Source organism: Hermetia illucens, chromosome 5 (genome assembly GCF_905115235.1).
Source record: "Hermetia illucens chromosome 5, iHerIll2.2.curated.20191125, whole genome shotgun sequence".
In the NCBI taxonomy this organism is placed as follows: Eukaryota; Metazoa; Arthropoda; class Insecta; order Diptera; family Stratiomyidae; genus Hermetia; species Hermetia illucens.
In genome coordinates this window covers 27,692,809-27,720,437 of record NC_051853.1, presented here as the reverse complement: position 1 = coordinate 27,720,437, position 27,629 = coordinate 27,692,809, and the positions used below count along the sequence as shown (strand labels likewise).

The window sequence follows — 27,629 nt, the reverse complement described above, 5'->3', positions numbered from 1 at the left end:
ATTGGCGAAACTTCGCTCCAGATGTGGTTGCTCCCTTTTCGAGTTCACGGACTTGTTGATTCTCCTCGGCTTTTTTTTCTGTCTGTGATGTTGCTTCTCTCTCGACGAAGTTCTTTGAGAATGCAGCTTTTTCCGGTATACAGCATTATTCTGTCCCGTTGCTAACGTATATTCATCGCCGAACCAACCGCTCCGACTCTTTTTGCGATTGGGGCCAAATATGCTTGTGGCCGTACCAATGATAACATTTTTCAGGTGGTTGTAAAGATCATTTGTCTCTGTTTCACCGCCAGGACCTATGTTGGCTGCGGTTATAGGTTCTAGGTGTCACGGAGGTCTCCGTTATGGATGGCTTCCGTGTTCACTCTCAGCTAATTGTCAGAGGAAATTCAAAATAGTGTAATTATTCGACCTCGGAGCACCAAGTCAACAAAATAGTGACCCCACTCTATATTGACCATATTCTCCAACGATCTCTTGCAACGCTATTACATCATTATAGTCGGACAGGGTATCGGCTAGCTGGTGTTCAGGATTCGGGGCACACGTTGCATGTGAAAATGCGCATATCGTTCGTCCGTTTTCGTTGCCGCAAACTCGCCCATACAAAATATCGCCAAGTGGCTGTTGAATAAATTTAAGGAACTAGGGAGCCTGCCCGTTGGAAAAGCCAGTAGGGATAGAATGAGCCTCATCTGGAAACTAAAAGATGTGGAATTTACAACACTAAAGGAACGTTTAATGTCATTCCACGTAGAGGCCTTATTTCCAACCGCTTCTACATCTGAAGGAGTGGCTACTGAGTAAAAATCCCACATCCTTGGCATGGAAAACAGGAACACGGATGCTTTTGAAACTTGCAGGGATATGCATGTCGGAGAACTACCTGACATTCACAGGGAAGTTCTTCAAAGGAACCAGAGGGGTTTCAATGGAGAACCCTCTTCACCCATTTTGAGTGACATATTCATGGACAAGGCTGAGAATGATCTACTTTCCAAAGACCTGTTTCCAAAGATCTGGTGGAGGTAAGTAAATGACGTTTTTACCATTGTCTATGAAGGCAAAAAGCGGAGGAGATGCTGTAGGTCTTGAATAAGATACATCGGAACCTTACATTCACAATGGAGGTAGAGAAAAAGGGAATCTCTTTGGATATCTACAGGAAGCCTACACACACGCAGCGAACGATTCCAGATAATTCGAACTACTCCCTTTCACATAAAATGACCCCCTTCCATGACATAATCCACCGATTGTTCACCGCGCCCCTCAGTACTGAGAGATTTCAGAAAGAAAAGGAGTACTTAACCGACACCGGAGTGAAGAATGGCTTGCAGCGGTCGATTATTGAAAGGTTCATGTGGATCAAGGCGACATGGCAAGAAACGAAGACAATGACATCCCTCGCTAATAACTTGGAAAGGAAAAGAAGATTAGGGGTCGCAAACTCTGCGGCTTCGTCGAAACTCATGGTGCCATCGATTAGGGTTTACAAGCACCAAAACATACTGGGATACCCCAATGACCGCAAATTAAAACATGAATCCAGTGGGATATATAAAGTGGCATATCCAGATTGTCATAGGACAGACTAAAAGACTGGTTTCAGTACGCTGGGAAGATCACGAAAGAGAAGCGGAAGCGACAAGGAGAAAGAATAAGAAGAGCAAAATGCTGAAATAAATGATAGCACGGCACATGATTGAAGAGAGACATAGCATTACATGGGACAGGACAGCGTAGGAATGCGGGAGAAGGTGGAAGCGGAAGAGAGCTTGACGATCCTAAATGAACCAGAAGGGCACAGATCGAATCAGGATACGGGCAACGTGCAATCAGAGCTTCTGAGAGATGTAGCAAGGGAGACACGGGGCAACATTAGTGCCACTACGATCTCTAATTGAATAATGTGTTAGCAATGTTGTTAATTTAATATTTATAGAGGAAGAGAATACTGAAGAAAGGCCGTTTATTGTCCTTACATAAATTAATAAATAAATAATTTTCAATACTTTTGGACCTATAAGCCATATAGAAAGGGTGAAATGAAGACAATGTTCGTTCCTTTTTATCCCAATTCTTCTTCTTTTTCTTCAGTCTTCCCGTTCACAAGCGGGGTCGGCTCGTCGTGATCTGTTTCGCCATTTGGCTCTATCGAATGCCTGATCTGGGTGCAATCTCGAGGCTTTTAAATCCCCATCCAGCGTATCAAGCCACCGTTGTTTCGGCCTTGTTTGGTCGTTTACCATCGACTTCGATGTTCAGACCAATCATGCCATCACGCCACTAATCCAACAGGACAGTGCGATCAGGCGCAGTGCGACAGGACGGACGACATTGCGATACATTTTAGATTTAGAACGTTCGTTGATACGTCGATCACAAAGGACACCAGTTGTGGAACACCACTTCGTCCAGGTTGGGTTAATGCGTGAAACAATTTCATAACGGAATCGTCCACTCTCATGTAGGGAGTCAAAAATTCTTCGGAGAATTATTCTCTCGAACGCGGCCAAGAGTTCGCAACTCTTCTTGCTAAGACCCCAAGTCTCCGAAGAATACATGAGGACTGGCAAGATCATTGTCTTGTACGTAGCCTACATAACGATGAAATCTATGGGCAATACTATGACCTTGTGGTTGTGGATAAAATCCGGCTCAATAGGTGATGGTGGGCGGGTCACTTAATCCGTATGGATGTGGATGATCCCACCCAGAAAGCCTATAAAGGCAATATCTATAGTAGAAAAAGAAGACGAGGCAGACCTTGCCTAAGATGGAGCAATGGAGTAGGTCAGGAGGCTAGACAGCTTTTAGGGATATCGAATTTGTGGACCTCTTTGCAAAACGGGGATGTCTGGAGTTCCTTATTAAGGCAGGCTTAGACCGTTGATGATGATGACGATGAATTTCATAACGCAGTTCTCCATTGGCTGATGGCGTTGGTCCGAGGTATTCAAATCGCTCAGTTCTGGGCAGATCACTGCCGCTAACAGTGATTGTACCTGTTTCATGGGGATCGGTCGTCAAAAATTTCACTACAGGACTCATTCGTCTGGTATTCTCAATTCTTTTCGATACTTTTCTCATCCCTTCTGTACAAATATATATCTTCATTTTAATTTTTTCATCTGAAAGAGCAAAGCTTGTTGGGACGTAAATTTCAAATCCAACGCAAATCAGCGTCTTTAATCGTCACGGAAGATTGGATTGTTCCCGTTGTTTATACTCCAAATGATGATGATCATAATCGTTGGAAAAGTCAATTTAGCCATTAGGCTATGAACCGTGACTGCATGCAGTTGGGAGGTTAAAAAACTATTCAATTGGAGACCAGGTGTAGGTTGTTGCTTTTGCAATCATAAACTATTATTTGCTATGATCGCAAAAGTTGGAGGAGTCGATCAAATTGTATGTAAAATAGGTTTTAGTTTCAACATTTGGGCTCTTCATAGATTCTTTTTCTCTAATGCAACGGTTATCTCCTGGATATCGTTCATTGGACATTGTAGAAAATAACTTCTGTGGACTTCTTGCGCAACAAGAGACGAAAAGCCTAATTTTCCCACAGTTTTGGAAAACTTCTATTTTGATTTCAGCCACCATCAGAGACCGTCAAAATTTGGAATAGTTGCAAATCTTAATCTGCGTGCAACAATTTTAATTGACGAATAATTACTTCCAAGTGGCAGCTAAAATGTCACCAAAGGTGGAATAGTGAATTAATCAAGGCGAATGTTTCTGCAATCCAATAGGCTACGCAAACAGAATATTCAAACAAGCTCCATGACATCACTCTGTCCTGTCGCCTCTGTCCACCAGCTCGACATGTAAATCTAAACATCATTAACCACTGCAAAATCACCCAGAGAACACATATCACAATGCGTGTACGGAATTCATCAGAAATATTTTTATTACTACTTAACATCCATCCTACAAAATTCATACTAACAGCATAACTATTAATACAACCGACATGCAAACCAAACAATTCCACAAACAGTGCGTTGTGCTATGGGTGACACATTTATTCGAACGTTGGATATTGGATACTCCATTCCGGTAACGTTTCTCGTTCCAATGGGAGACGACGCGCTTCATTAATATTTATGTCAAGAGCTGGACGTATCGACAGACAGACAAACAGATGGACAGATACAGGCCGGTTTATTTGACCATTCACGCACTCGTTGAGTAACAACAATACAATTCAAATTATGTATCTGGCTTCGCACAAATTGAAGTGCTGACAGGGTACCGGCAAGGTGTTAACAGGTTGTGTTTACAACGCACTTCAATCAAATGGACACGAAAGTGGGTTATTCGGATGAGAACTCGTGTCTTCTTCAAACTCACTGAAGTATAAGATGTACAACAAAGAATGGTGATTTCCAACATTATTCAAAGGATCTTATCCAGGCAACTAGCACTTCTCCCAAAGTCGTGCGTTCCCTCCAAATTAGACCCCTAATTAATCTCCAATGCAAACCCCTGCTAAGTTAAGCATCCAAACTCTAATTGCATTTCCTCCAATTTGCCAAGCTAACTTAGATTCAATTAAAATCTCTACGCATCGCAATGTTGCGCAGCTTCGCAGTTGTAACTTTAATTAATCACGACCAAATGTTGTTTCTTCTATTCCGAGATAATGTCATACAAGAGCATAAACAATTTCGATGTCATTGCCGTTCACCTTAGATGGCCACTTTGGACCCAGTCGCAATCGCAACGCTTGGCTAAATGATCGAGGAGGTCACGAGGAGGAATTCGCTTAATTGTTAACAAGGAAGCTTAATTACGAGTGCACATCTTTGGTCCATTGCTTCTGCCATCCCAGATATATAGAATAGTTGAGATGCTTCCACGAACAATGACCAGCGAATCTTCATAATAAACTGCGTTAGACCTTTAGCATTTACCTGTGAGCTAAACCGAGTAATCTTCGTCACTGAATCTAACTAGCCTCAGAATCTTACGATTTGAAGTATATGAGGGTATAGTGCCCAGTGAAAATCAGATGGTTTCAGTTTATTACATCCTCATAAAAAATCCGCCCAAGGCAGGTAGCCCTTATAGTTACAGGTGAACAAATTAGCACTTGTGCGGTGTGTTTACAACCCGCACAAAAGGACTCTCGGTTCTCAGAGCCTTCTTAGAATAAGGGAAAAGATAAGTTTTTCAGAAATATCTTTTGTTTTTGTTTAGAAGAAAAGAATCCTCAGATTTGATATCTTATGATCAGTTATGTAGATAAAAAGACTCTTATGTAGATACATAAATAGACGACCCAGTTGGGTTAACTAGCGCAGTATTTGAATCGTTATTCCACACAGCTTGTATTTGGTGTTTATGATCTAGATAAGAAAGAGCAATATTTCCACAAAATTGATACTTCTAATTTAGAATCTTACAGGTTACTCTAATCGTTTTATTATAACTATCTGACCGGGCAAACTACCTTCCGCTTCAAAATTAATGAATAACCGACTGGACGATATTTATGAAGTAGTTGTTGCAGATCTTGAAGAATCACTCTTTTCATTATGCGGTTGATCGTTTGATGCCGATCAAGTTGATCCTCCATATTGCCCATGAAGCATTGTGCTATGCGACTTTGAGCGGTTACAAAGGTTCAATTTAATTCGAATTTAGCCTTGGATCTGTAAAATATTAGGTGAAATCACAACTGCAGATTTATAATCACCAAAAGAGAACGCGATGCTTGGAAAAAATTTCGCTTTGTCCAGTGACAAGCTGACGAGAAAATGCACTAGCAAATATGCAGCAAGACCCCTTGGCGTCTCCCATATACATACTCCAAATTTCCTAATTCCCATCCGGACATTCACTTATATTGGGTTGGGGAAAAAGAAATGTCGTATTTGTGATCGAAATTGGACGCTTTATTTAACATACTTAGAGTTGTCCGATTTAAGTCAAATATGCGCCGTTTTGTTCGCAAACTTGTTGCCATTTAGAAGGCAACTTCATTATCCCCCCCCCCCCTCCTTATTTGCAAAAAACTCAGACAGCCAGTTTTCGCAAGCCTCTCTTGAGGCCAACTTAGTAGCACCAAGAGCATTTTGCATGGACCGGAAGAGATGGTAATCACTTGGTGCCAGGTCCGGACTATACGATGGGTGCGATAGGACATATCATCCGAGGTCCCGTAGCTTCTGGCGGGTCATCAAAGATGTGTGAGGCCAAGCGTTGTCCTGGTGGAACACAACACCATTCTTATTGACCAATTCTGACCGCTTCTGGTCAATCGCCTGCTTCAAACGGTAGAGGACCGAATTGAGGGTCTGACCATATTTGGGCAGCTCATAGTGGATGATTCCCTTCCAATCCCACCAAACACACAGCAAAACCTTCCTGGCCGTCAGTCCCGGCTTGGCGATGGTGTGGGCCGGCTCGCCGCGTTTCGACCACGATCTTTTCCGCTTGAGGTTGTCTTACACGATCCTCTTTTCATCACCAGTTATCATCCGCTTCAAAAATGGGTCGAATTCGTTCCGTTTCAGCAGTGCATCGCAGGCGTTGATTCGGTCCAAGAGATTTTTTTGCGTCAACTCGTGCGGCACCCAAACATCCAGCTTTTTTTGGAATTCAATCTTCTGCAAATGGTTCCAAACGGTTTTATCGTCCATACCCAGTTCCTGGCCAAACGAGCGAATGCTCACATGCCGGTCTACTTGAATGATTTCGACGATTTTATCGGTTTCTACGACGATTGGCCTACCAGTACGGGGTGTATCTTCGACATCCACACCAGAACGAAATCGATCGAACCAACGCTGTGCTGTCCGAATCGTTACAGTATCGGGTCCATAAACTTCACAATTTTTTCGGCCGCCTTCGTTGCATTTTTATCTCTCAGGTAGTAAAAATGTAAAATATGACGAATTTCTGGCTTGGTGGACTCCATCTTTGACGCGCTATAACTTGAGACTAAAACGTACAATCACAAGACTGCCAAAGAGACATTTATAGCACAGATTGACGTCTTCAAATCGCCGTATAGTATGACTGGATGTGATAAGTATAACACAAGATATGTTTAAGTGTCGCCATCTATTGACAAAATACGACATTTCTTTTCCCCCAACCCAATATAAGACAATAATTTTGAAAATAACTATTTTTATATTCTTTTTCATAAGTTTATTTACAAAACCCCATCATGTTTTAACTTCCCCATTTTAATAAAACAACATCAAATCTTCCATTATTCCGAAAACGGTCATTCACGTTTTTGTTGCTGTTTTCAAATAACTCTGCTCATGCTGAATATTATTAGAAACATTTGTTTTTGGCTAAAGTGAAATGCATGCGAATACAAATTTTGTTGGTGTAATGAGGCCGGTTCGAAAGAATAATGAAAAAATTCGAAGCAGCTTTCGCATCTGTTCCTACTGACGAGGAATTTTAAATTCAAGACTTGGACCAAAAAAATTAGCCGGACATAGGGTGGCTGAGGAAGGTTGATCAGTAGTAAGCGGAATCGTTTTGGACAAAGAATTGATTAGATTCAGTGCTGTTTTGGCTTAAACGATTGTCGATAGTCAGATGACCTCCTGAGAGGCTGGAGACGACCAAGAGGAGAGAGCTATCACAAAAACCTAAAAAGATGGCGAAATTGACCGTGAAGGTCCGTCCGCAAATATTGTAGCTCCATCGATACGTGCTTGCACGCCTTTGTGCTAGCCAGGCTCAGGATTGTGGGGGCGGTACTTTGAGCACTCCGATTCCGCACGTGTCATTATACCAAAAATTAACGTGTCCTTTCCGATGCGTAAGTTCGCATCGGATCCTGAAAAATAAACACAAATACCAAGAATCGCGTGCACCTATAGAAATACCAACACGCGAGCTAAACCTGAAAATAAAAATAAAAAAACGGCTCGCCCGCTCGCGTGGAGACACCAAACTCCGGACCCGAGTACCGCCATCGAAAAGGAGGATCCACGATGGATCACATCCTCGATCAATGTTTCCCCTGCCTCAAATGTATTGTGAGGCGCGACCTTTGAAGTTCCCACCCTACTTTGATATTGTGTAAAAGAAAACCTTATTAAAATCGGTTTTTTGTCTGTCTCTCCGTCTGTCTGTCCGTCACAAGTATTTTTCTCGGAGACTGTAGCAGGGAGTGGCACCAAATTCGATGGAAAGGTGGGAACTGTGAACGTTCACGCATACAGTGAGTTACATCCTTTTACGTCGAATATAAGCGGAAGGGGTCGCCATATATGCAAAAGAGGGATATCAATTTTTTTCTCCAAATATAGTCATATGGGGTATCAAATGAAAGGTTATTACTTTCCAAAGCTGGTCTTAGTTTTGACATTCGTTGGAAAGGCGGGGAGTTCAGGGGGTCAAAAGTAATCATTCATTTAACGGGGCCATTGTCAAAAACTGCCCAACCACAAAAAATCAGAAAAAAATCAACAGGCTGCCACTATATGGTGACTAGGCTCCGAAATACCTTGCATACCGATATCCCTTCAAATAAAGTTAATAACAGTATATTACTATAATTTTCAGTAATTGGCTGCAGAACCCCCCTTACCCCGAAATTTTGCAGCAATGTAGAGCTTGATCCCACCAAGTCCTCCTCCTGAGGACAATAATTAATTGGAATTCTTTCTGTTTGTTGTCCGTTAATTAAATAAATAAATAAATAAGTTTGGTGGAAATCACACTATTACTAACAAAGTTATAATAGGTCGAATTTGTCACTTCTTTGGAAATTCAAGATTTTGAATGTCAATATCACTCGAAAGTGAATATTCTCACATAATATATGCGTATATTACGTCTTACGTACTAATGGGACAAATTCACACTCAAATGTCTTTATAAAAGAAATACACAAAACCTTTCATACCTGAAGCATCCAGCTTCCGGTTTCCCGACTTGTTTTATAATTAGCCGACCGGGCCAACTTCAATCCGCCTCACAATCAATGGAACAACGGATCCGATCATATTCGCGAAGTAGTTGCTGCAGATCTTGCAGAATTGCTCTCTTCATTGTGCTGTTTATTTATTTATTTAATCAAAAACAATATACAGAAAAGTAAATTACTAGTTAATATTGTCCTCTGTGGAGTTGCCAAATCTCCCATCAGACGCATCCCTTCGTGCGGATAAGGGAACGCTCGGCGGATGTGTTATGAGCATGCACATGTACGCATCAGGAAATGTGCGCCCATGGGCATGTTTATTCGCAGGCCGGGTACACAAAACGCCCACCCGTGGATAAAAATTAGCTATGGGAAAGTTACCCAGAAAATAAACCAAATATGGAGGAGGAGAAAGAAAGTTTTTTTTTACGGTGCAGGGCTTCGGAAACGCAGAGCCGGCGGTTTTTGGGAGTGAGCAAGCGGACTCCCGGCTTGCGATATCCAACGACCGCAGTGCCTCAGTAGTGGGAAACGTGACTGCTGTGACATCTAATGCTACAACAGAGATAATGGTGGAGTGAAAATTAGGCCCACATCGGATCCTTTTAGGAGGAGTTCGAAGCTTGGGAGATCACCACCGATGACAATGGTTCCCTTTGGTAGTCAAGATTCGTCGCGGGACTCTGAAACAAACATGAATACTCCCTTGATCGACATCATTCCTTATGGCGCAAGGCGCGAGAGTAAACGGGAACATACCGGAATGGCGTTCGTTACACTCGGGGAACGAATAAACGAATTGTGCGAGTTCATCAAGGAGAGGCGGAATATCCATTAAAATATTGGAGCCTTGATAAGAGGCATTAAATTGTCTTATATCAATCATCTTATATATCACTCGGAGAAAAGAATTCCCAAGCGTCAGGTGGCACGGTCACAAGAGAAACACAGGTGAGGCCTACTCAATATAAGGCAGGCGGTAAAACGGGGAAACGGACTAAAGACGGTACCAGTGAGCCTCTAGGACCGCAGCAAGTCCCGAAGAAGAAAAAAGCCTCTTCACGAAAGAAGGCGGAGCCGGCGGTATCTCACGATTGCAACCACAGCACCTGCAAAAGTGGAAGAAACCAACGCACGGTGGACCGAAAAATGGATTAAGGTGAGCAACAAGAGGAAAAAGGACAAAAAGAAGCTTCGTCCGGAAATAATAATTATTTCCAAGAAGGGAAATAAGTCCTATGTCAACATCCTGCGAGAAGTGAAATCAGACCCGGAACTGATGCATTTGAGAGATAGTGTAAGCCGTATCAGGCGAACGCAGAGAGGGGATCTGATGCTGGAACTAAGTAAATCCGCCGGAAAGTGGGCCGATCATGATAGGTCGAGAAGTTGCAGGAAGTGTGTAGAAGAGGGCCACCTCATCAAAGATTGCACCGGAGATCCACGGTGTATGCTGTGTAGTGGGAAAGAGGGCGTGAACGACCGGCATGTTGCGGGAGGCAGCAGATGTCCGGCATATAGAAGGGAACTGAACCGCACAGGCAAATGAGATTGATACAAATCAATCTTAATCCCTGTGAGGCAACTCAGGACCTGCTCTCGCAAACCATTCGAGAGTCGAATGTGGATGTCGCTGTAATTTGCGAGCCGTACAGAAACCACGGCAGTGCGACTTGGGCGGTGAATGCGTCTGGCAACGCCGCAATCTGGGCGTACGGAAGACAGGCCATTCAGGAAGTAATACCCCCCCCCCCCTACAGCCGGTTTTATAAGCGCAAAGGTCAACGGTGTCCATATTTGCAGCTGCTACGTACCTCCTAGTGCAACCTTAGCACAATATGAGGAGATATTAGACAGTCTGGTGTTGGATGCCAGAGACTGCAGCCCTAACATCATTGCGGGCGATTTCAGCGCGTGGGCCCTGGAGTGGGGAAGCCGATCGACGAACACCAGAGGTCAAATTCTGTTGGAGTCTTTTGCGGAATTGGACATCGTGCTGGCCAACTTTGGATGCGTGCCCACCTTTCGAAGTAAAGGGTCGGGTTCGATCGTTGACCTGACATGTGTTAGCACTTCACTGGCAAGGGAGATAGCTTGCCAAGTGAGTGAGCACTACACCCACAGGGATCACCAGGCCATCTTCATCATCATCAACGGCGCAACAACCGGTATCCGGTCTAGGCCTGCCTTAATAAGGAACTCCAGACATCCCGGTTTTGCGCCGAGGTCCACCAATTCGATATCCCTAAAAGCTGTCTGGCGTCCTGACCTACGCCATCACTCTATCTTAGGCAGGGTCTGCCTCGTCTTCTTTTTCTACCATAGATATTACCCTTATAGACTTTCCGGGCTGGATCATCCTCATCCATACTGATTAAGTGACCCGCCCACCGTAACCCATTGAGCCGGATTTCATCCGCAACCGGACGGTCATGGTATCGCTTATAAATTTCGTCAGGCTACATTCTTCGGAGAATTCTTCTCCACCAACCAGGCCATCTTCCTCAGCATTAAAGATCGAGGAAGCAATCAACGACGGACGACTCTGGAGATAGAAAGGCTAAAGCATGCGACGCTACGATGCCACGACGACGTTTGCACCACGGCAACAGGCCATACTACTGGTGGAACAAGAAGATCGCTACCTTAAAATCCTCTTGTCTCCGAGCGAGGAAACTTTCCCACAGGACAACGGGAAGGCCGGAACACCAGGAGCGTGGGGAGGAATACAGGGATCTGCGAAGCAACCTTCAGAAGGCCATACGGAGAAGCAAGCGGGAATGCTACTAGAAGCTCTGCATGGAGGCTAATATGAATCCGTGGGGTACAGCCTACCAAGTTGTAATGTAATGAACAAGATCCGCGGGCAAAAATCACCTCAAGGGACATGCCCACGGATCTTGTTGCAAATAATTACAACTGTTTTCCCGCAGCAGGAACAGGATGAAACTGAACCCTAACTGGCAGCTCAGCAGGACGTCTTCTTGATCCCTGGTGTTACCGACGAAGGACTTCGGGAAATCTGCGGACGTATTGAGGATGTCAAGGCTCCGGGATTGGACGGTATTCCGAACAAGGCTCTGAAGGTGGCGGTCAAGGCCAGACCTAGGTGGTTGACAAGCATATTCGAATCGTGCATGGCGGAAGGAGTATTTCCCGCCCAGTGGAAGCAGCAGAAGCTGGTGTTGCTACCGAAGCCCCAAAAACTACACGGCGTGCCCTCTTCATATCGTCCTATTTGTCTCTTAGACACCATGGGAAGATGTTGGAGAGGGTGCCTGTTGTATGGCTGCTCCCGCTCATCGAGCTTCGTCAAGTGTTGGTCAATTTCGATGACGGTTCTGGCTCCGTGCAAAATTTGTTAAAACTGTGCGGTTTGACGTCGCCATTATGTGAAATGCAATCTTAGAATTTTCGACCGGTTTATTTCGTAACCAGAGAGTATAATGTTACTCCTTGCAAAAGATGGGATCCGTACACGAGTCAAGCATTTTATTGTTGGATGAGGGCAAGAATCTCCAAGTGAAGGGACCGTCTCCCGAACGGCCGAACCGAGATCAAATTGCAAGAGTTTTGTTTATCATAACAACCGAGGGTGTCCAGGGGTACTCCAGGAAGGCTGCCACCGACAGGACCCAGCCGGTAATCATAGCCCTGTAGCGCGCGCCGTCCACATTCGTCATTTGGCCCACGGCGTTCTCAAATCAAAATATCCCGATGACTCCTCCAGCGTAAACAGCACACCACGGCGTAACTTTGAGCGGGTGTAAGGCTCTTCATAGGTGATACGGAAATTTTCTGTGTCCCGGTAATGATTATTTTTTTTATTCACGTAACCGCTAAGAAAAAAATGAGCCTCATCACTCATGATAATTTTCGATGAAAAATCGTCCTCCTTTTCGTTGAGATTGAGAGTGGTTTGACCATAAGTTAGACGCGTTTGCGGTCAACAGCTAACAACTGATGCACTGTTTGCAGCGAATATCTTCAAATCTTCCACCAAAAATTCTGCGTAGGAACCGCCGGATAATTCCCAATTGCCTGACATGTCGTCTGGTCGATGTTTTTATAAATACATTTGAGAAGGATGTGTAAGTGTTGAGGACTCTTAACTTGAAGGTTATAAGTCCAAGGAAATACCGGAGCTGATCTGGATCAACTGACCTAGGCACCTATTTACTGAAAATTTACTAATCTTGTTGTGTTCAGCAACGTAGGTGTTCGATTTAAGTTTGAGAAATTTGAATCTGTTGAGGTAGAAGTCATTATTTTTCAGTGAGAGAGATTTCCCAGCTTTGGACTATATTAGCAAAATAAGAACAGATCGCTGAGCCCACGTGATGCCATTTCGCCTACTACAAATAGCCAAATCGAAAGTCTTTCCTCCAGGAAATCTCCTTTAGCATACGCGCTCGGAAAACTATTTCGCCTGCCAGGTTACTAAAGAATTCCAGTGGGGCTTCATGGCAGGAGCAGTTCTGATAAATTTCTTGCAAATTCCAATCTGATTGACCTTCTCGCGTATGTAGGGACAGCACTCTAATGCATATTTGATAATGAATACTCTTTTTTAGTCCAGTCATTAAAGCCGAAAATCGGGTGGGACCTCCGAATTCCATCCGTGAGGTAAAGCGTGTCATAAAAAAAAAGTTATATAGTGCCAATCTGCGCCTCCCCTCGACTGAATAGCCGATTGTCGTTTTTTCATTGAAAAAACACATATTTTTCAACGGTTTCCGCAAATAACTCGAAAACCACGCATTTCATATAAAAATGATATTAAGCAGAAACAAACCATATTAAATAAAAAGAACGAATCTTTTTATTTTGGTGTGGGTAATGTCTAACAAAAATTGATACTTTCAAAGTCAGGAGGCGCACATCGGCGCTATATAACTTTTATTTCTTTTGCCACCCTCTATCCCGCCCCAAATTTCATATGAATCGGCCTTGACTGAAAGAATTCGAAGGTCACATCCGATTTTCAGCCTTAATTACTGGACTATTTCTTTTGCGCTACATTTGTAGTCGTCGCAATAGCGAGCACCTCTATTCGATTTTACACTCTGCAATCCATTCCAAGTGTATTCAATTCCCGGTTGATTTGCCTCACGAGCCCATGAAGTAGCAGAACTGGTTTTGTCCTTGTTTTGAGGTGAAATATGACTTAATATCGGGGAATACATCCAATTGTTAGTTCGAAGATTGGAACACCTTTTTTTTAAATTTCTTCATTCGAATCGATGGTGTTAAATGGTCAATTGAAGATGAATAGTTTAAATCGATTTGCTTCAGTTTGATACCAAGGCCTCAGATCTACACACACAATCCAGGGAAAGCATCATGTCATTTAGGAAGGATATGCCTTCATTCTATTGTATGTACCGTTTACAATTACCTTACCTTCTAACTTGTCCACTTACAAAAATTGTATTAGCAACACTAGCCCTTCCCTCCTTCCTCCCCTCCCCCCTCAAACTTCACTACCAAAATACTCCCATTTGAATCGTAATAACTTTTTAAGGAGGGCGAACGACTGCCGCGATTTTCCAACAGGTTTGAGAGAGAAGATCTCCCGCTTCCCCTTCATACCGTCCACAATTTTTACAAGGAATCGCATCGGTTTTAAAGAAAAAGAATCTCCACCGTTCCGTCAATAAACATTCCATCACCTTAGGGGATAGAGTTGAACATTCAGCCCTTACTTATCAGAATTTAAAGAGGAGAAGTTTCAGTTAACTGCCCCCTCCCCCCTTAAATATCTATCGCAAAATTCGTTTCCCTTAACATAATACACATAAGCGAACTATCGTTGACCTAAAGAGATTGCTGTTTACTGCTTAAATCCCTCCATCCCTCATTCTGAGAAATCTAACACAATCACTCGTATAAAAGTTAGTCTTGCAAAGCATCTTGTCTTATCAGATGACTTTCGACTTATGAAGTTCAGTGGCATCAAATATCGTTAAAAAATTTCGGAATATTTTATGTACATTTGTATGTACTGCATGAAACCACTTAAAAATCTGACTTGGGACGGGACATGTAAATAAACAAATGATTGAATTATGAGCCACTTGGACGTGAATTTGCAACCTATACATTTGACTTATCTAGGGTTTCAGATAATGTCGCTTATCGATAACTTTATGTTATGTTATGTAAACATCCGTGAATTATCCGTGTCAAAATATGTTAAGATTGTGTGGTTCCAACAGTTATCAGACTAAACTATTTCAACCGAATGCGGTCACTGCCAAAAATATAGTATATTGAGTATACTATGTAACGCACGGAATAGATAAAGTCATGTATACTTACTTGAATTTAACCGTCACCCAATTCCAAGTAAAGTCTCCAGTTACCTACATATAAAGGCCCACTCTTATCTTCTCGATTTCCTCCGTTTACCTTTGATATGTGCTTACCGTTCAAAATATGGTAAATTAAGTTATTCAAATATTGGATTAATAAAGCATGGATCCAATCGAAGCGTTTTCATTCATATGCGCGTACTCCAGTTTCAGTTGCTTATCTCCTAATGAAAATCACACATAATGCACAAATAACCACTCTGGATGTGAATGCATTTAAATATGAATGCGAGAAGATGAATCTAGGCCAAGTTAGATGCAGCAGTTTCCCTCCAAGAAATGCGTTTCGGATTTCCCGAGATAACGAAATTTAAAGAATAGTTAGAAACCTACGCGTTCAAATTATCAAAAGACAAATTTTTAGTTCAGGGTTTTCAGTGCAGCTCTGTGTTTTAGAAAGCTATCGGAGATGGGAAGTTAGATGTTTTTAGATATCTCAAGGTCTGTAATTCTTTAATATAAAGAAGGAATTGTTAGCAAATATAATTGGGTGTAGGCGACATTTACAGCTTGCATTCAATTTCTTCTGTTTAGGATACGATTTGAGGCACATATTGACTATAAAAGGTTTTGTTGTTGTTTCAAGAGAAATTATCTGACATTGTTGTCTTAGATTATTATTTCTTCCTTTGGTTTCTAGGCCAACTAGAGGGAAAAAGTACAATTTTCGTATCACATTCCATATCCTTGCCGTCACTCAATTAGATGTTAACCCAACCTTAACCCATTGCTATTCGCAACAAGTACATACGTAGAATGGTTGATCCTTATTTCCTTCTTTCAATTCTCACTATCTCAGGAAGGAGCGAGAATTGCTCTTAAGCTGGCAGACTGTTAGTGTAGATTCAATAGAGAGAGGGACACTTCTTCACGATTTGATCAAACATTTTGTTTTTCATTCGTTGGTTTTTGGCCCGGCTTCCTTGGTAACAGACCCCATTACCTGGAATATTGTCTTCTGCCAAGTAGTTACCAAGCCATTTTGTGTTTCAAGTTACAGAGGCTGTTATTAATCGACACCGATATTTGGTACGTACGAGATAGTGATCCGAGGCGCAGTTCGCTCCTAGTTGGATTCTTACATCTAAAATGCCGCTATCATAGAGGTTATGACAGTTTCTCTTACCCATTCATAGTATTTGTCTTTGGCAGGGTATTCTTTATTTTCGGTTGTTTGCTTTCATCAGCGGCCTTTGAAATGCTGGTTGACCTAACAGCTTTTCAGGTTTCAGTGCAGGCTTTTGGCATTTCCCGTCTGCAGAGAGAGGCTTTTGTTTTAGGCAAACTCTGACTCCTATGCAAACATACTTGATGCCGTTCTAATTGTCAGTTCAATACTGTATTATCTGGGACCAATTCACTGGGCTCAAAACTTCGTTTATTGCTAGTGGTATGCCTTCGGCACTTACTGTAACCATTGAAGAGATAGTTTCCTGATGTTAACAAAACAACATAGTGACTATCTCACGCAGCAATCTAGAGTACGTAATATGAGGAAATCTTATTCCTTTTATAGTTGACATCCACTTGTACGCAGCTTCCCGTGAGTCAATATATGCCTCATTGCTCGAAGTAATTGTTTTTGCTTTTCACGATAATCCACCAAAATGTTGTCTTCATGTGTTTATACTCGAAGAGTCGTTTTGACACTCGGGCGTACTTTTTCGACATTGAATTTACCCTATGATCTACAGGCACTCCTTACAATATTTCGCTATTCCCGAGTTCCGCCAATAGTCCTACCTGTGCTTTTGAGGAGCATGGAGGCAACATACCTTCAACACTTCTCGCGACGCCTTATATGTAGCGGCTCCAGTAATCGCAGTATTTCACAGCAATATTTCCTATGTTCCCATTATGTGGTCTTTGATGAACACCCTATTTTTGCTTTTCAAATAATGTCCTATGTCGCTTATCCACTGATATGATGATATATTTCCTGATTACCACCAAGTGTAAATTTCTATATGTTTTACCAAGGAGTCACTTACGAAAGTAGGATATACAATAGAACCTGGTTCTTCATGTCTAAACCTGTTTAGATTTCCATGTTGGTCTGGATTTAGACAGAAATAGACCTCGAGTAAGGTCCTTTGCCTTTTATCTGCTCCTCGGCTTTCCCCCATCACTGCCCAGGCGTTAAAGACATCGAAAATAATCTTTAGGATCTGCCGTTTTGCGTATCTCGCTAGTCTGTCTAACATATTACAATGCACTGTTATTGCCATAGTTGGTGTGGCGAGAGATCAACGATCTTAACCCTGACAAAGTTGAGTTCTCAGTGTTTCACTGCCTACTGCGCTTTTCAGTTGTCGTCCATTTCACGAATGCATTGATGGAAACTTTTGTAATATTCACAGTCAATATAACAATTTCCATAAAGACTATCAATATGTCCATGTCCGCGTGGGAACTGAAATATTTTTTTACCGATATCTGCTGAAATAAAAGTAATTTATGCTGAATTCATCCCAAAACCATCAAATGCAATAATTAATGAAAAATACTGGGCATTATATTGGAAAGTTTGATGGAAATCGTATGTACACGAAGGCATAATGGATCAAAGTTATTCGCGTAGTGTCGGGATAGCTCAGTGGTTAGAGCACTAGGCTGCCATACGGAAGGTAACGGTTCAAATCTCATTGGTGGCAATGGGATTATTATCGTCACTAATGAAAAACTTGTTGTTTCTTTTTCGTTGGTGTGGGTATTTATTCTTGCAAATACCGATATTTCGGGAACCACTTGTTCCCTTCATCAGTGCAAACAATTTTCAAGTGTTAACGATTACTTTCATTATTTTTTTTCCGAGTTGTCGCAATCTCGGCAGATGCCCAATTTGACCTAAAACTAGCACTTACTACCAAGCATTTCAGTTCGGAATGTCCTACCTACTTAAAAGATAAGAGCGCAGGTGGTAGTGGCCGGTGGTAGATTAATGGGAGAATTTGTCAAGAACTCACCGCAACATCAAGCACGGATGCAAAATGGTGTACTTCTGCATAGTCTGAACCAGACTGGGTGAGAGTCTCAGGACATCAAAGGAGGCCGTGAGAGATTTAGGTACAATACCTGTAGGTGACAATATTATGGGAACTACAACCATCCGCTCGAGACGCCCAATTTCCCCAGCCAGGGACTCATAGTTCACCTTCTTCTACACGTATTTCCGTTCAATGTTGCTATTATGGGGGATAACAACATCAATAATATACGCGGAGCGACCCGGCTTGTCAACTAATAGCACGCCAGGCTTGTTGTGCGATATGTAGCGATCAGTTAGAACTTTCGGGTCCCAATACATGCTGTAAGCAGAACTGTCAAGTACTGCTTGCGTTCCATATCGGTAAACCGGACATGTTCCCGTGATCAGCCCATGCTTGTATGCAAGGTTTTGATGAATCACCATACCCACCATACATACGTATCCATACCCACCATACATACGTATCCATACCCACCATACATACGTATCCGCCGTTAGATGTTTTCCAGACCGGTTTTCGTCCAAGGCTATATTCCGAATGCATAAGCCAGGAAAGGGATAGCGAATAAATTCAATGCGCTTCTTTTATTGTTCCTCGAGAGATGCAATTCTAGTACCACCTTCACATGTCGTAGAATTTCGAACAGCAGAGCATCCTTCAGATCACCAATCGAGCATGGGTTCCTTGCAAAATTTCTAGGTATTAGTCTGTCTCGGCCATAGCTTGGATGTGGAGGTCACCAATGCTTTGTTCGGCCTGCAGCTCATGATGATCTTTCCGGATGGCTTAGATTCGACACTTATCTAATCCAAATTCCATCCGAATATCACGGCTAAACATGTCTACTATCCGTAATAAACTTCTAAGGAGGTATTCAGTACCAGCGTAGAGCTTGATGTTAAGTACATCAAGTGTGTAAGCTCGCACCTAGCACGTAGGCCATATTTGATTACAAAACCATGCAAAACCGAAAAGGATAGCTGCCAAGAGCCTTAGCGTAATCGATATAGCAACTAAAGAGATTTTTTTGGCCTCTAGTTGCTTGTCCTACAATTACAAATAGTCGATAATAAGTTGCTTTTTCAACCCATTGACCCGACTCAGCCGCCCATCTGCTTCTCGGACAAAATGTTGTTGGTCTCGAGTTGCGCATTGAGCCTTCCACTAATAATGGACAATATGTATTTGTAGAGGGTTGGTAAGCAAGTAATCAGTCTTGTGTCCGCAGGGTCCTGCACCTTTTTAGGGGCAAGGTAGGTAATTCCCGTAGTCAGGAAGGAACCTCATTAACATCCGTAAAACTCATGCCAGGCGTACGGGCGTGGCGGGTACCTTCAGCAGTGATCCACTCAGCATGCTCAGCGTACTGGGCGGGTAGCCCGCAGAGTCGACCCCAATGTTCTTTCGCTTCTGTCGCCGAAAATTATACTGTCTGGGCGCTCTACTGGGGTTCGATGAGAAATCTGAAAAAAACTCCGATAGTTCCTCGCATACGTTGCATTCTGAACACGTCTAGATTGATTTTGGCCATACCATCGCAATCAACTGCATACGACAGAAAGTTTCTGCTTTAGTGTGTCCAGAATTTCAACTAAGAGTGTCTCACTGGGGTTGACATAGTTCCTGTAAACCCTCTGCACTTTATGTTTCACCCGTCTGCTGGCATTGCCAGTGCTGATTTGAATCAACGTAGCAATGTCCTGCTTTGGTGAGTCCAGCTGACATATCAAACTAATTTTCCATGGTGGATCTCTTCAGTTACTCAAACCAATTATGCAAAAGCGAATCATCTGACCGTGCAATCTGGCACCCGCAAGTGCACCACAAGCCACAAGCGATTTTAGTTACAGTAGTGACATATTAGCACGCAGTCGAGACACAATCTCGTCCTTGATTTGAGATAGAATTCTCGGAGTTGCTGAAGATGCATAGAGCCTAGGAATACCTGGTCTATGCATAGGATCGAAAATTCTATACACGCTTTTTGGAATTCGTCCCAAACTTCAGCGAAGGCTTCAGCCGGACGGTGTTTCAGCATGTACTAAACCTGTTGCTTGCAATGGGGCGTGGTATTATGCCACTACATGTGCCCCCGTCGACTTATGGTCACCAGTTTCCGCGATGACCTCAAGTCGAATCCCTGATGGTGGCCGGGACTGTGTCGCTGCGAGTTATAAAGCAGTACTGGTCTGCGACTCGCTGCACAGTCACGTGCGCGAATTGCGTGAAACGCTCGACGAATCTCTGGGCCAACAAGGGGCGGTAAGATATTGTACCGGCCCGGCCATTATTTCGTAGTAGGAGCGAATGAGAAAGAGGTTTATTTCTTGAGTCCACTTCATCCGCTGCCTGGACGAACCTGGTGAAGTGGTCAACACAGGTATAGCTTCCTCCGTGAATAATCTGCAAGACTACAAAGTTCGCTTTTCCCTCCTGCCCCCTGAGACGCTACGGTGGCGTACACCCATTCAGACTAAAGCTATCCATCTCTTCTTCTTTCACAACTGGCTAACAGTATTATTCCCGTAAAATAACTACACCCTAGCACACAAAATGTCATTCATACTCAAAGAATACACATTACCACTTGAAGCTTCATGTTTCCGACTCGTTTCTTCTTGTAGATGACGTTGTCATATGCTTAGGCTATTTCGTGTTGTCACCAACTTTAACATTGAATTAAATTTTCATATTGCACATTAACTTTAACCCTCTTTGTTGAATGTCCTGATATAATTTTCTTTTTTCTTTCATTTCTTCCAGGATATTAGTCGGCGCACCTCTAGGGCAAAATCTTCAGCCAGAAACGAATCATTCCGGTGCTTTATATAAATGTCCCATAACACAAAGAACAAATGATTGTACACAAATCATAACAGATGGGAGACGATGTAAGTTCACTATGGAAACAAAGATAGTGTAAGATTATATAAATAATATAATTCCAAAAACCTCTTTGGTTATTCCATGTGAAGTTCGGGAGATATTTATGTAGAATATTTCATTAGGGACTCTTTATTAATTGTATTAAATATATTTATTTTTGGTATACATTTATTTTATATATTTCATTTAAAACAACATTTTTTAAATAAATTTTCAAAAATATTTTAGAAAAAAATCAAAAATGAATACGGAATAAAGTTGATAAAATACATCATACAAGCTCATGGATCAGAAACTGACAAAAATTCGCTTAGTAAACTGGATACGAAAACACGAAGGAATTTTAGTTTCAGATAATTAATCTTCAAGATTTTCGCTTCCCTTAGTATATTTCCCATCAGCCTCAATACATTTCTGAAACCTATAGATTCTCCCTTGAAAATAGTCCTTAAAACTTCATATGTCGTTTGTAAATAGAGCACTTTCGCGAGGAGTCGTTCCCAAGCAGCGGTACCTGGTCTTCTTCCTCTCTTCCTCTCTCTATTCGAAGTGCATTGCAACTTATGTCCTTGTGAAGCAAGTTGACAATATAATTTTCGCAATCTAGCTTCTATTCGGCATCCCTTGAACTGATATATTTCATTATCTGTTTGGATTTTAGCAAAAACACTAGATATGAGTTCTATAATTGTAGTAAAAATTGGAGAAACCGTACTCAGAAAAAAGTAAGTATGGAAACTTAATCCAACTACCAATTTTTGGCTTTACTAGATTTTAACCGTCCTTAAGTTAATTGATCCTCCAGTCCAAAAGAAACTATTACGAAGTACAAGTCGAAAGTGACAAAAAGGATAGTAAATTCTTCTCGTATCTATTTTGTCATTCATTGAACATTTCCACTTGCTTCCACTTGCGCTGGAAGGTATACCAAACCAAGAATTATCACTCCAATCTTCGATTGACATTATTTTCATTATTTTGTGTTTTTTGTACGTTATTTTTTCTGATCAGTCTAGAAAATAAAAATAAATTCCAAAGTTATAACAAATAATTTATTTCTTTTAAATGCAGCCAACGAGCGAAGCGAATTTTTGTTAGTTCCTCCAAAAAAACTTCATTATTATAAGAAACATGATGCCTTCTTACGTGCTCGAAAATGTCCTTCTATTACAGCAAAAAAAAAATTAGAACCTAGACCCTATTATTCGTTTTTAATATGTGTATGTTTTTCAAGTATAATTTGTGAACCCACTTGATAAAACCCTAGTTCCCAAGGTGATGGTACCCCTTTAGATCCTCCAATAAGTATATTGTGTCTACCAAAAATTTGTCCTTAAATCAGCATTTGTGCCTGAGAATCGTGTTTGTCTTTCAGGATCACTGCAATATAGAAAACTATTTTTATTATTTTTTTATCAAAATGTGTGAAACTGTATTAATTTCAAAGTAAAATGTAAATAAAAAAAACTATTGAAAAAATCACGAATGTTCGCGTAGAGCTTCGCACCAACTAGCGGTTTCAGTTGAATAATTATAATTTTTTTTTTATTTTTTTATATATACATACTATATATTATTTCTTATATATATATGTATATTATTGAAAAGATAAATCACTCGTAAATAAAAGACAAAGTGATAAAGATATGTCAAGCTTGAGCTAGTTTTCCATAGTTCGTAAAATAACGCACTACCTGCGGTGACCTGAGTCAGTTTTCTTAAAAGTATGCATCTTTTCATATTTAGCGAAAGCTTTCTAAGAATCGAAGTACATACCACCTGAAAATTAGATATAAAAGATTAATTTAAGTCTTCTTTTTTATCAAAGTAGATAAAGATAAATTTGGGATCAGGACTTACTCGTATATTAAACTTTACCAATGTGATAATATTTTAAAGGGTTATTTCGTATTTTCATATTTCACTAATAAAGTGGTGTAGGAAAAAATTGTAAATATTAAAAAAAATATAGATAAAAATATTAAATAAATTATTCTTCAATTTTAGAATTTAGATATTAATTGGACTATTATGGAAAAATAATCGACTATTTATTATCATTGTTATTTCTTTTTATTTTACGTTTATTTGGATGTATCGACAACTTATACAAATACAAACAAAACCGTATATATTAGTACCGGGCGGAGCTTATGAACGTTGTAAGTGGTATGGGCGCTTCATTACTGTTTGCTTTTTCCTTCTTACTGTCCTTTTTACTACTCTCACAAAATGCTTTTTCTGTTACTAATCTAGGATTAGGTCACTGTTTTATAAAATTGCATGTTTTTTGTATGTTTTGTGTTTCTAGAATATTTGTGCATGTGGATTTGATCATTTTGAGGGATTTTATTTCAAAAATTACAGGTACCTTAGAAATTTTCAGATTACAAAAAAAAATAAGCTTGAATTATTTTATAATAGATTATCATAAGAGTATCGAATGAAAAGTGTGATACAAAAAGATTATACACAAAATATGAAACTCCAAAGTAAAAGCGGGACAAAATATGAGCCCTAGACTTTGAGGCCGAATGGCTTCTTAGTGTCCTTGGCTTACTTCAGCACAGTAAGGACGGCGGCAGCCATGTGATGGTTTTTATCCAGGATGTGTTTTTCCGCTACCTATTTTTCAAGTTTTTATCCTTCCCTTTTTTAGCGGTTGCCACTGCTTTACCAGAAGTTCTTCCAACCTCCTACCCAAGAGTTTCTCCTATGTAGGACACATTACAAGCAGAAGTTGAGTAGCCAATAGCCACTTTCGTTTTCCGTTCCAGCGTTTCAATGAAACGAAAAAATTGTTTTTTTGGATTAGGGACAGCCCTATTGTTTTTATTTGCAGATGTCAATTTTTCGGAAGCCAGTTGCTCTCTTCCTCAGTGCTAGAGACTTTGCATCCCTTAATTCGGCTGTTTCAGTAATGAAATGAAGCTCGTGGTCATAAAATTGCTTTGTGAGAGGAAAAGGCATTCCGCTATTCATAGAGTGGAACGATGTTATAGTTGGAATCATCCATGATCGTTCACCTATTAGGTGTGGGTTTTATGTGGACCTTAAATTCTAGTGCGTTCTGGGTTTTAATGATATAGAGGTCAAGGCATTGTTCTTTCTCTACTTCGAGCCGTCCTCAAATACTCAAGGAGGGTGATCAGATCCGATCTGTTAGAGCCTCATCTGAAGCGGCTCTTGCCACTAAACCCCACCGGAGGTTATCTGGTATCATGAGAACCAGGACATATGCTCTAGGAGAGCATGTTGAAGATGTTTTCTTGGCCTGTTTCATGGGGGAGTTTTATGGTGATTGTGGTTATGCCCATGTCCTTATGAGCTCAAACGTGCAATTGCGCTCTTTAACTTGCCGTATCCCTTAGTTGCAGTAGAGGCATTAGATAGGCCTCGCACCAATGCCTCTGTACAGTCCTATTATGGTCACCAAATCAATCCGTGTGCGGAGAGGACCGTGGGATTATATCTACAAGGCAGGTTCTAACGGTAAACCTCTCCATGTCCTTTTCTACTTCCATAGTGAATTTTATCGTCTCATTTACGTATTCGCTCAAAAATGTACGTATTCACTCAAAGATGTCTTCCGGTTCGTTTCTGTTGACAATTGCGAAGTCATCGTCCCCCATTCGCTTTTAAAAATAACCCATAAACACTCCGCAAATGAAGAGGAGGAGTGGTTTCCCACAGACACATCTAAAGTGCTTTAGAAAAACTTCCCCTAAACATAAAAAAGTGAATATTGATACAAACATTTACTAACTTAAAGAAACATTAGCACAAAGAAACATTAATATTCATGAGATCATCTTGTAGATAGGATTGTTCCTCTTTTACTCGCAAAAAGGCATTATGGAAACACTTTTCCAACCCCTCGAGCCTGTGGCCCAACTCGCAGAATTTAAGGCATTTCTTAAATCTGACGTCACAAGGAGAACCACTCAGCAACTATGTTGACTATGTGCCTCAGCCAGTCTCACAACTTGGACTACTTACTATCTCAATCACATCAATTGTGAATCACCCCGCTCTAAAACCATATCGTTGTGATAAGTAGCGTCTCAAGCAGTTTCGCCACTGTTTTCAACATAGGGAGAGGGCGGTACGCTGATGGCGCCTTAAGGTCGTCTTTGCCTTTGCTTATCATCACAAACCTCGCAACCTTCCAGCTGGAGCAAAAATACACCTGATGTCAAACATGTGTTGAATACCCAGACTCGCAAGACCGGCTTATACTTCACTGCTATTGCCATCCGGTCCTGATGTTTTTTGCTCCTCATGGACAAAACCGACTCTTCCAGTTCTTTTACAATGAAAAGTCTGCATCCCCCTCCCAGTGACAGCGTCAACTCGATGAGGTGGACAGGAAAAAATGCTTGTACAATTTCTTCCATCTGCTTCCATGGAGCAGGGAGATTGATGGACATCGAATTTTTTTATATTCAACTTATACTCGAGGCACCGTGGAGCCCTGTTAACGTCGCTGATTAGTTCCTGCCAGCGGCGTGCTTTTTGCCTGTTGATTTCGTCGCGGAGTTCTTTTTCGCCATATTGTATTCTGCTGATCTAAGAGTCACCTCTTCTTGATCATTTGCGTGCTTCGCAATCCGCCGCAGTATGAGGCATTTCCATCGTAAACTCGCAATTTCAGCTGTCCACTAGTCCACAGGTAACTTCCCGTGACAGAATCTCCTCTTCTGTCACAGTTCTTCTTTCCTCATTCAGGTTCATATGGCTCATTTCCTCTTTTTAAGAGAGCTTCAATAAATTTTCCAACGTCGATTTTATCGATAAATATACTGGTGATCACCGCGATGACTGTCAAACTTTCTAGTACCTTCCATCATTGTACTGCTGACGTTAAAGACCTCGTAAAAAAGGTCACATCAAGAATAGTGACCTCGCAGAAAAGGCGTTGAAATGTCGGAGTACTACCAATATTTAGGACAGTAAGTCCTGTCCTGATAATCTCCAAAATTTATGTGCCGCAATAATCTGGTTGAGGCATGCCCCATTCGTTGATACTACCGTTAGAGTCTCCTCCAACTGGAAATCTCCCTTCCGTGTTTCAAATCTCGTTCTCCAAGGTTCGAAACTTATTCCGTTTGGTGTGAGGTAAACGCTAAAAAAAGTGACTTCGCTAACAAATTAACCGTATCTTTCAACCAGTTGGCAGCAGTGCCAGATATATCGGCATACTACTAATGTGAACTGTTTTCTCAATATTGCTCGCTGAGGGGCAACAAATCAGCTCTTTTTTTGCATCATCTGCCCCTTCGTCGGGAGCAATTGCACTTATGTATGTTCTTTTGCAGAATGTGGATCATGGTGCTTGACTTTTGATTTATTGCAACTCTTCTCAGAAGACCTGGCATCGCTCGGAATCGTCGAGATTCTGCAGACCGCGATCCTTGAATCTTCACCTTGTGCCCCCTTTTGGAAATCTCCGCTATCTGCTCATAGGTCCAACACTTAAAGCATCGAGTTGGTGCCCCATCACCTTATCCTGCAAATAATCCATTCGATCTTTATTTTCCGGCAATGAAGAAGTTGGCTTGTTATCTTCTCAGGGGCAGTGACAATAGCCAATTTTTGCGGTTTTTGAGGTTGCTAACATCTGCGCAATCCTTTTTATCGCTTCCTCCACTTCGCCTGTGTTCACTGGACAATCCAGATCCCTTATTTCTAAGGGAAAACCACTAAGCTGGAAACGACTACTTTCGTTTCTTGAATGATCTAGATTGTCTTGTCAGTCTTAGAGCAAGGTTCAACAAGTATATCATGGTTTGAGTCCGTCGAACAGATTTAACGTCGAAAAACTTCCGCAAAAGATATCCCTTCATTCGGTTTTATGAAAAGGACCTCTGATCGTGGTTTGTCCCCTTTCTTTTTTGGCACTGATATTATAACTTCGATTTCACTACAGTGGGGCCACTGCCGTCGCTATTCAACTTTCATTGTTCATTATGCCATTTTTTGACAAAGACAGACATGTTTTGCTGGGCGATTGGAGCAGCCTTCATTTTCCATAAGACCACACCGCATTTTTTAAGTAGCCTTTCTTCTTACCCTTGTCTTGAGCTCCATTCTCCCCTGTGAAATGGCATGCATTTCGCTCTGTTTGGCGAGCTCGTCAATCATTTTTTCCGACAAGGCAGTGCTACGCGGCAGCGCTTGTCGAACTCGATGGGGTCTCCCCTTTTTGAACGCCATTACTATTACCTTCCACGGTGGCACTGCCTTTCTCACTACGAGTCGCCTTCTTCGCTGAGGCAGTAGGTCTTTCGTTTTAATAGGTATTATTACTTTGATTTGTCTCAGGCACTCATTAACAGGTAAATCGATTGGTATCCGATATCCAGTCATGATATAAATCCCTCTGTCACCAGGGAGATTTGAACTGCGAGTTGGTTGTGACATCCTAGTGCTAGTACTCTGAATAACGTTGGTTTCAATTGACCCTAA

The 27,629-nt window shown here is 41.6% G+C and overlaps 1 protein-coding gene across 2 annotated transcripts in view; it reads left to right on the top strand.

Annotated features, from left to right (window-relative positions):
- The window catches only part of LOC119656756 (integrin alpha-PS1), a 188,210-nt gene that overhangs the window by 127,355 nt on the left and 33,226 nt on the right, over positions 1-27,629 (top strand). The window contains exons 2-3 of one of the 2 annotated variants that reach the window (XM_038063322.1): positions 21,039-21,166; positions 23,300-23,323. In XM_038063322.1, the coding sequence (XP_037919250.1) occupies positions 21,039-21,166; positions 23,300-23,323 (152 nt within the window). The remainder of the gene's footprint in view (positions 1-21,038; positions 21,167-23,299; positions 23,324-27,629) is intronic. The other variant, XM_038063323.1, reaches the window with a different exon arrangement.